Raw genomic sequence first — 8,950 nt, 5'->3', positions numbered from 1 at the left:
TCGCGCACGCTTGAAGAACCTTATTGAGTTTTTAGTCCCTTAAAAGAAGAAGTACCTCTGATGATGAAAGGTGGCCTTCTGTTTTGCTTTAGTTGTTTTCTTTTCTTTTTCTATAGAAGCCTTATATGCCTAAATGCGCAAAAGAAGAAGTAGTTCTGCAGTGGAGTGCAGCAAAGATATTGTGAATAGGGGCGTGGTGGCATATAATAAATTTATGAATTGTAAATTTAGTAAAAGTTGTAGGCAGCGATCTTCAGGATACTCTTAACCTGTTATTTCAGCGAAGCCTACAGTACAAAAAGCGTGCATTTCGTTGTGCACTCGAGTCATGGCATTTCCTTGAGGATCTGAAGCATCTGTTCCAATGGAACTTCCATTAGTCGACTTAATCTCCACGCCATGGTCTTCTTGGATGCCATACGTGAGTGTCTACAATAGCTCGGTGACCGAGGTTGTGGATGGCGGTGCGCTGGAATGTGAGCACGAACCAAACTTCGTTATAGATTGTCCATGCTTCCCACCGAAGTCGCTCTCCGCTGTAGCGATAGCTAGCGTTACGACGAATGCGGCATCGCTAAATGTACTTAAATGTGAAGAAAACTTGAGGCTGATGGCGGTAGTCGCCATCGACAGTCACTAGTAGGGCATCCACTGCCTATTCTGAGTTGCTCAAAAACTTATCAAAAATTGAGTATTCGCTCAAACACGCCACGCTAACTCTTTCACTACTTAATCGCTCATACTCGGACTACATTAAAAGTAAAATGGCAAAATTTGCCTCAATTTGCCCCAAATTGAACAAACCATCCATTCAATCAACGTGGCAGTGTGCTCGTATCCGGGGGAACAACAAGGAACCAGGATCTGATGGCCCGGCACACATGTTTTTCGAGCTACTAGTACCTGCAGACAAAAGGGCAACGACAGAAGAAACAATCTCAGGTTTGCAGGCTAAATGACAAATTTCTAACGAAAGAAACACAGTCGCAGATGTTCGCAGCGTCGGCACTGAGCATTTTTCGTACCAGCCTAAACGGCCTATTCGAGAGTAATCCTCATCGTTTTTTTTAGCATGCACCTATTGGATGCCGGCTTGGAGCAGATATAATTTCTGGCCTTGTTAAATAATGAATGTCGGCTAGACCTATGCCTTTTAAGTTGAGCGCTCCCGTCCCAGGGGGCGCTAGCAAATTCGAACGGCACCGTTCGAATAGCAAAAAGCGTCAAGTCGCTTCCAACGCGTTGACCGGCCGTGTCAAGTTCACAGATGAGATCTATCGCACCGATTTGACTCGCACGCGAAAAAGCCAACATTTGTTCCGCCAGCCGCAAACCGTAACCAGCAGCACGACACCCGGAAAAGGTCCACATGCCAGATCTTTGCGGTTTTACGATACTGAATAGAGTTTGCAAAGCGGACGGTGTCCACCATACTGTATGCCATGACAGTGTCGTTGCAGCAACACTAAGGCCGTGGAGTCGTGGAAGCTTACACACGGTCATGACGCATTGATGATCGCAGTGTCTAAAGCGATTAAGTGGCTTTGGCTCATTAATCAATTCGCCTCCTCTCGGGCAAACAACTTGGCTAAACCCTTCACACCAATCCACGATGGTTAAGTCTTTCGCGCCGTTCGTGACGTCTGCGGCTCTCCTCCTGGCGGTTGCCACCTCGGCTTCCTTGCGGGTCGTGGCCAGCCAGCAAGGGCACCGTGCAGTACTCAAAGGCCTACGTCGTCAAGGCTGGCGAGGTCTTCGACGGCAAGATGAAGACGTTCGAGCGCTCCGACGTGTCGTGCGAGGGCCAATCCGAAAGCGGGGCGGACACGGCCGTGTTCAACGTCGAGGCCGGCGGCCACCTCAAGAATGTCATCATCGGCAAGAACCAAATGGAGGGCGTGCACTGCGACAAGCACGACTGCATTATCGAGAACGTGTGGTGGGATGACGTGTGCGAGGACGCCCTCAGTGTCAAGGGCGGAACGGCGTCCAGCGTGACCAAGGTCATCGGTGGCGGGGCCCGGTACGCCGACGACAAGGTCATCCAGCACAACGGCTTCGGTACGGTCGACATCGACGGCTTCTACGGCGAGGACATCAGCAAGCTCTACCGTTCGTGCGGCACTTGTGGCAACAGACCCAAGAAGGTGTCCGTGTCCAACACGTACGTCCTCAACCCGACCAACGCCATCGTGACGGTCAACAAGAACTGGGGCGACCAGGCCACACTCCGCAACGTCTGGGTCAAGTCGAGCAAGCCCACCGTCAAGGTGTGCCAGTGGTCGCAGGGTAACGCCAACGGTGAGCCCAAGATGCTGGGTCACGGTCCGTCTAACCCTCTGTGCAAGTACTCGGAGAGCGACGTGCACATCAACGAGGACATGTCCAAGGCAGCCAAGACTCCGTCGTCGCAAGAGGAGCAGACCGATGACGGTGACTCGGTCACGCAGATGGAAGCCACGCCGACACCCACCATGAAGCCTTCCAAGAAGTCGAAGACCCCCGTGACCACGGCCCCCACCGTTGAGGAGAACGTTGAGGATGTCGAGCAGACCATCCAGCAGACCGTCAGGAACACGACGGCTTCCGTCCCGGACGGCACGTGGCCGGCCAGCACGGGCATCGTCCGCTACAAGAAGCCGTACACGATCAAGGCCGGCGAGGTGTTCGATGGCAAGATGCAGACCTTCGAGCGCTCGGACATCACGTGCTCGGGTGGTGAGGGCCAGAAGGACACGGCCGTCTTCCTCGTGGAGGCTGGCGGCACTCTGAAGAACGCCATCATCGGCAAGAACCAGAAGGAGGGCGTGCACTGCGACTACCACGACTGCACCATTGAGAGCGTGTGGTGGGATGACGTGTGCGAGGACGCGCTGAGCATCAAGGGTGGCTCGGCGTCCAGCGTGACGACCGTGACCAACTGCGGCGCCCGCTACGCCGAGGACAAGGTGATGCAGCACAACGGCTACGGCACCGTCAAGATCAAGGGTTTCTTCGCCCAGGAGTTCGGCAAGCTCTACCGTTCGTGCGGCACGTGCGGCAACATTCCCCGTAAGGTGACGGTGGAGAACGTGTACGCCCTCGACCCGCTCGTGAGCGTCGTCACTGTCAACAAGAACAACAACGACCAGGCCACGCTCAAGAACATCTTCGTCAAGACGACGGACGGCAAGAAGAACGTCAAGGTGTGTCAGTGGTCGCAGGCCAGCAAGACGCCGTCGAACGTGGGCGACGGTCCGTCGGGCAAGCTTTGCCAGTACTCGACGAGTGATGTGCACATCAACGAGGATTGAACTCGTTGATATCTCACACAACGGAAGTGTATGGCCGATAGAAGTGAAGTAGTGAAGTGTAGTAGTATTGTGTAGTAGCGTACGTGCGAGTAGCTTTAAAGCTAATTGATGGTGTCTTTGATAGAGAACATTCAAGTAAACCCCTTAGCGTCTTACAATATGGAAGTAGAGGATCCATAGACTGAAACAAGTCGAGAGGTGTACTACTTCTGAAGTAGTATGTTGCTGCAACTGATGGTGCCTGCTTTAGAAACTTACGCTATGGATGTCGGACGCGAGCTTTTGTATCACCAATGAATCTTTGGACAGCAGAAAATGTTGACCCAAACTTACATGGCAGACATCTTCTCATGGAGTAGCACAGAGCACGGTCGCGCACGCTTGAAGAACCTTATTGCGTTTTTAGTCCCTTAAAAGAAGAAGTACCTCTGATGATGAAAGGTGGCCTTCTGTTTTGCTTTAGATGTTTTCTTTTCTTTTTCTATAGAAGCCTTATATGCATTAATGCGCAAAAGAAGAAGTAGTTCTGCAGTGGAGTGCAGCAAAGATATTGTGAATAGGGGCGTGGTGGCATATAATGAATTTTTGAACTGTAAATTTGGGTTTGAGAGTAAAAGTTGTAGGCAGGAGAAGAAACGATCTTCAGGATACTCTTAACCTGTTATTTCAGCGAAGCCTACAGTACAAAAAGCGTGCATTTCGTTGTGCACTCGAGTCATGGCATTTCCTTGAGGATCTGAAGCATCTGTTCCAATGGAACTTCCATTAGTCGACTTAATCTCCACGCCATGGTCTTCTTGGATGCCATACGTGAGTGTCTACAATAGCTCGGTGACCGAGGTTGTGGATGGCGGTGCGCTGGAATGTGAGCACGAACCAAACTTCGTTATAGATTGTCCATGCTTCCCACCGAAGTCGCTCTCCGCTGTAGCGATAGCTAGCGTTACGACGAATGCGGCATCGCTAAATGTACTTAAATGTGAAGAAAACTTGAGGCTGATGGCGGTAGTCGCCATCGACAGTCACTAGTAGGGCATCCACTGCCTATTCTGAGTTGCTCAAAAACTTATCAAAAATTGAGTATCCGCTCAAACACGCCACGCTAACTCTTTCACTACTTAATCGCTCCTACTCGGACTACATTAATAGTAAAATGGCAAAATTTGCCTCAATTTGCCCCAAATTGAACAAACCATCCATTCAATCAACGTGGCAGTGTGCTCGTATCCGGGGGAACAACAAGGAACCAGGATCTGATGGCCCGGCACACATGTTTTTCGAGCTACTAGTACCTGCAGACAAAAGGGCAACGACAGAAGAAACAATCTCAGGTTTGCAGGCTAAATGACAAATTTCTAACGAAAGAAACACAGTCGCAGATGTTCGCAGCGTCGGCACTGAGCATTTTTCGTACCAGAGAGCTTATCCGGCAAATCGGTAATCCTCATCGTTTTTTTTAGCATGCACCTATTGGATGCCGGCTTGGAGCAGATATAATTTCTGGCCTTGTTAAATAATGAATGTCGGCTAGACCTATGCCTTTTAAGTTGAGCGCTCCCGTCCCAGGGGGCGCTAGCAAATTCGAACGGCACCGTTCGAATAGCAAAAAGCGTCAAGTCGCTTCCAACGCGTTGACCGGCCGTGTCAAGTTCACAGATGAGATCTATCGCACTGATTTGACTCGCACGCGAAAAAGCCAACATTTGTTCCGCCAGCCGCAAACCGTAACCAGCAGCACGACACCCGGAAACACCTGGAATGCCAGATCTTTGCGGTTTTACGATACTGAATAGAGTTTGCAAAGCGGACGGTGTCCACCATACTGTATGCCATGGCAGTGTCGTTGCAGCAACACTAAGGCCGTGGAGTCGTGGAAGCTTACACACGGTCATGACGCCTTGATGATCGCAGTGTCTAAAGCGATTAAGTGGCTTTGGCTCATTAATCAATTCGCCTCCTCTCGGGCAAACAACTTGGCTAAACCCTTCACACCAATCCACTATGGTCAAGTCTTTCGCGCCGTTCGTGACGTCTGCGGCTCTCCTCCTGGCGGTTGCCACCTCGGCTTCCTTGCCGAACGGGTCGTGGCCAGCCAGCAAGGGCACCGTGCAGTACTCAAAGGCCTACGTCGTCAAGGCTGGCGAGGTCTTCGACGGCAAGATGAAGACGTTCGAGCGCTCCGACGTGTCGTGCGAGGGCCAATCCGAAAGCGGGGCGGACACGGCCGTGTTCAACGTCGAGGCCGGCGGCCACCTCAAGAATGTCATCATCGGCAAGAACCAAATGGAGGGCGTGCACTGCGACAAGCACGACTGCATTATCGAGAACGTGTGGTGGGATGACGTGTGCGAGGACGCCCTCAGTGTCAAGGGCGGAACGGCGTCCAGCGTGACCAAGGTCATCGGTGGCGGGGCCCGGTACGCCGACGACAAGGTCATCCAGCACAACGGCTTCGGTACGGTCGACATCGACGGCTTCTACGGCGAGGACATCAGCAAGCTCTACCGTTCGTGCGGCACTTGTGGCAACAGACCCAAGAAGGTGTCCGTGTCCAACACGTACGTCCTCAACCCGACCAACGCCATCGTGACGGTCAACAAGAACTGGGGCGACCAGGCCACACTCCGCAACGTCTGGGTCAAGTCGAGCAAGCCCACCGTCAAGGTGTGCCAGTGGTCGCAGGGTAACGCCAACGGTGAGCCCAAGATGCTGGGCCACGGTCCGTCCAACCCTCTGTGCAAGTACTCGGAGAGCGACGTGCACATCAATGAGGACATTTCCGAGGCAGCCACGACTCCTTCGTCGCAAGAGGAGCAGACCGATGACGGTGACTCGGTCACGCAGATGGAAGCCACGCCGATACCCACCATGAAACCTTCCAAGAAGTCGAAGACCCCCGTGACCACGGCCCCCACCATTGAGGAGAACGTTGAGGATGTCGAGCAGACCATCCAGCAGACCGTCAGGAACACGACGGCTTCCGTCCCGGACGGCACGTGGCCGGCCAGCACGGGCATCGTCCGCTACAAGAAGCCGTACACGATCAAGGCCGGTGAGGTGTTCGATGGCAAGATGCAGACCTTCGAGCGCTCGGACATCACGTGCTCGGGTGGTGAGGGCCAGAAGGACACGGCCGTCTTCCTCGTGGAGGCTGGCGGCACTCTGAAGAACGCCATCATCGGCAAGAACCAGAAGGAGGGCGTGCACTGCGACTACCACGACTGCACCATTGAGAACGTGTGGTGGGATGACGTGTGCGAGGACGCGCTGAGCATCAAGGGTGGCTCGGCGTCCAGCGTGACGACCGTGACCAACTGCGGCGCCCGCTACGCCGAGGACAAGGTGGTGCAGCACAACGGCTACGGCACCGTCAAGATCAAGGGTTTCTTCGCCCAGGAGTTCGGCAAGCTCTACCGTTCGTGCGGCACGTGCGGCAACATTCCCCGTAAGGTGACGGTGGAGAACGTGTACGCCCTCGACCCGCTCGTGAGCGTCGTCACTGTCAACAAGAACAACAACGACCAGGCCACGCTCAAGAACATCTTCGTCAAGACGACGGACGGCAAGGAGAACGTCAAGGTGTGTCAGTGGTCGCAGGCCAGCAAGACGCCGTCGAACGTGGGCGACGGTCCGTCGGGCAAGCTTTGCCAGTACTCGACGAGTGATGTGCACATCAACGAGGATTGAACTCGTTGCTCAACGGATAGCAGTGAAGAAGTCTAGTAGTTTGCGTATGAGTAGCGTTTAAAAAGCTAAATAGATGGTTGTTGATAGAGGAACCTTTTGTAAGGTACATGTACCAATACTTTTGTTTCTGGATAACAATGTCGACAAAACGCGAAGTTAAAAAAAAAATATTCTTGAAGAAGTTTGACAGTGTCTAGCTTTTTTCGTGCAAAATTTTCACACATTCCCGCAGCACAGATTGCCGTCTGAAATCTCGAACGCAGGAATAAATGTGCATAATTAGTGCGTCTGGGAATCTCAAACCCCTTCGACACTCAAAATCTGGCGGAGAGGAATGTATTATAAGTCGGAATAAACTGTTATCTATAGGTACCAGATTTACACCTATTGACTTTGTAACCTTATACCTGCGATCTTCAAGCGTCAATTCCGCATCTGCTTTGATCACTTTAAGGTAAGCTGTAAACTGGATGTATTTATAGGTAGGCTAACCTTGAGTTAAATTTACAAACTACAAGTCATCTTTAGTAAAGTATGTCATCAGCCACTGGTTGACGACCCTGGTAGGTATCCCGAAGTGCTGATGTCTCAAACTTCATGTAATCAGGGGTACACTTGGGGCTACGTACCCCGTTACAGTATAGCTTCGTGTTCGTCGTTGCTGGAGCGTGGGTAGCTCGTGTCGTATGGCTGAAGTGCTTGACAGCCCAAGACGTTGAACAGAGAGATCGATTGTCGTATGAAATACCATTCCCTGTGGGAAGAGGCCAGGCCCAGCAGTACATACAAAGTGGACTGTCAGTGCCCAGCATTGACACCGACAGCCGATCCTGCATCTTTTCCTACGCCTGACGCTGCAGCCTACGGCTGCGCACTAACCGACGCGCCACGTGCGGACGTGTGCGGTTATACCAAGTTTACTACGATCGTTGGACAAGAGCGACCGTGCCGTCGTGCTGCTCACGACGACACCAACTTACTGTAAAGCATGCTTTGTATTAGTGTATGTATAGAATAGAACTTTGCGGAGAGGCGTACTGGCTTGCGTGAGGCTAGCTCTCTCTCTCTCTCTCTCTCTCTCTCTCTCTCTCTCTCTCTCTCTCTCTCTCTCTCTCTCTCTCTCTCTCTCTTTCTATCTCTCTCTCTCTATCTATCTATCTATCTCTTTCTCTCTCGCTTTCTCTCTCTCTCTCTCTCACACACAGCTTAATTTGCGGCTCAGCGAACCCAAGGGGAGAGCAAGCCCACACCAGTACTGCAGTTCTGTGTAACCTTATGCCCGGCACTCACTGTGTTTATGTACCTCTTTTGATCGCTCTGTTAGCTAGTGCTTCTGAAGTGTACGTCTGCCTTAATGGCACCTACTCTAAAGAAGCGACCTACGCTTGAAGAGCAGTTCAGTGACGAGCCTTGCGTCACCCCAGGTTATGAGCTTAATAAGGGCCCATGGCTCGACAGCGGACGCACCTGGTGGGGAAGCCCCAAGTCCCGGCGGAATTTCGACAATTGGAATTCGAGGAGCGCGCCGATTGGCTGATATTGTCAGACACGGCAACTGGTCGTGGCGATGATGTGCTGTCACACGAAGAAGCCGAACACCTTATCCGATCGCTATCTGGAATTTAAGGTGGTCGATCATTGGTACTTGAAAAATTGCGTGCTCGCAACTTTCCAGTTAGAAATCAGCCACCACCGCCACGAAGAAATCCGAGTGACGGCGGTGACTCCTGTGCAGGGCAAAGCGAAGCCCAGAGCAGCCTACCGAGCATGCTGGACAACCAAAACCCCGGCGGGCGCTACGATGACGCAGCGCTCGCAGAGTACATGAAGTCGCTGCGCAACACGGCCGACATTCGGCTGCCCCTGCTATCAAGGAGGGAAGAGTACACGGCGTGGGTTAGTGAGGTGCCGTTGCACTTCGAGAGCCGCCTGCTGGGCGAGATTACTTACGGGGCCGAGAAATTGACTCC

At 52.4% G+C, this 8,950-nt stretch overlaps 2 protein-coding genes across 2 annotated transcripts; both read left to right on the top strand.

Moving 5' to 3' along the window:
- Positions 1–1,612: 1,612 nt before the first annotated feature.
- PITG_14288 (polysaccharide lyase, putative) lies at positions 1,613–3,293 on the top strand (the record flags this gene model as incomplete). Its single annotated transcript, XM_002898744.1, has 3 exons — positions 1,613–1,620; positions 1,703–2,407; positions 2,573–3,293. The coding sequence occupies 3 exons, from the start codon at positions 1,613–1,615 to the stop codon at positions 3,291–3,293; spliced, it is 1,434 nt and encodes a 477-aa protein (XP_002898790.1).
- A 2,001-nt stretch (positions 3,294–5,294) lies between these two features.
- On the top strand, positions 5,295–6,980 carry PITG_14287 (polysaccharide lyase, putative; the record flags this gene model as incomplete). Its single annotated transcript, XM_002898743.1, has 2 exons — positions 5,295–6,094; positions 6,260–6,980. 2 exons carry the CDS (start codon positions 5,295–5,297, stop codon positions 6,978–6,980), a joined length of 1,521 nt encoding a protein of 506 aa, XP_002898789.1.
- Positions 6,981–8,950: the final 1,970 nt, after the last annotated feature.

Source organism: Phytophthora infestans, genomic scaffold, assembly GCF_000142945.1.
Source record: "Phytophthora infestans T30-4 supercont1.34 genomic scaffold, whole genome shotgun sequence".
Classification (NCBI taxonomy): domain Eukaryota; phylum Oomycota; class Peronosporomycetes; order Peronosporales; family Peronosporaceae; genus Phytophthora; species Phytophthora infestans.
Note: the sequence above shows the minus strand (reverse complement) of the source record. Positions and strands in the feature narration are given on the sequence as shown.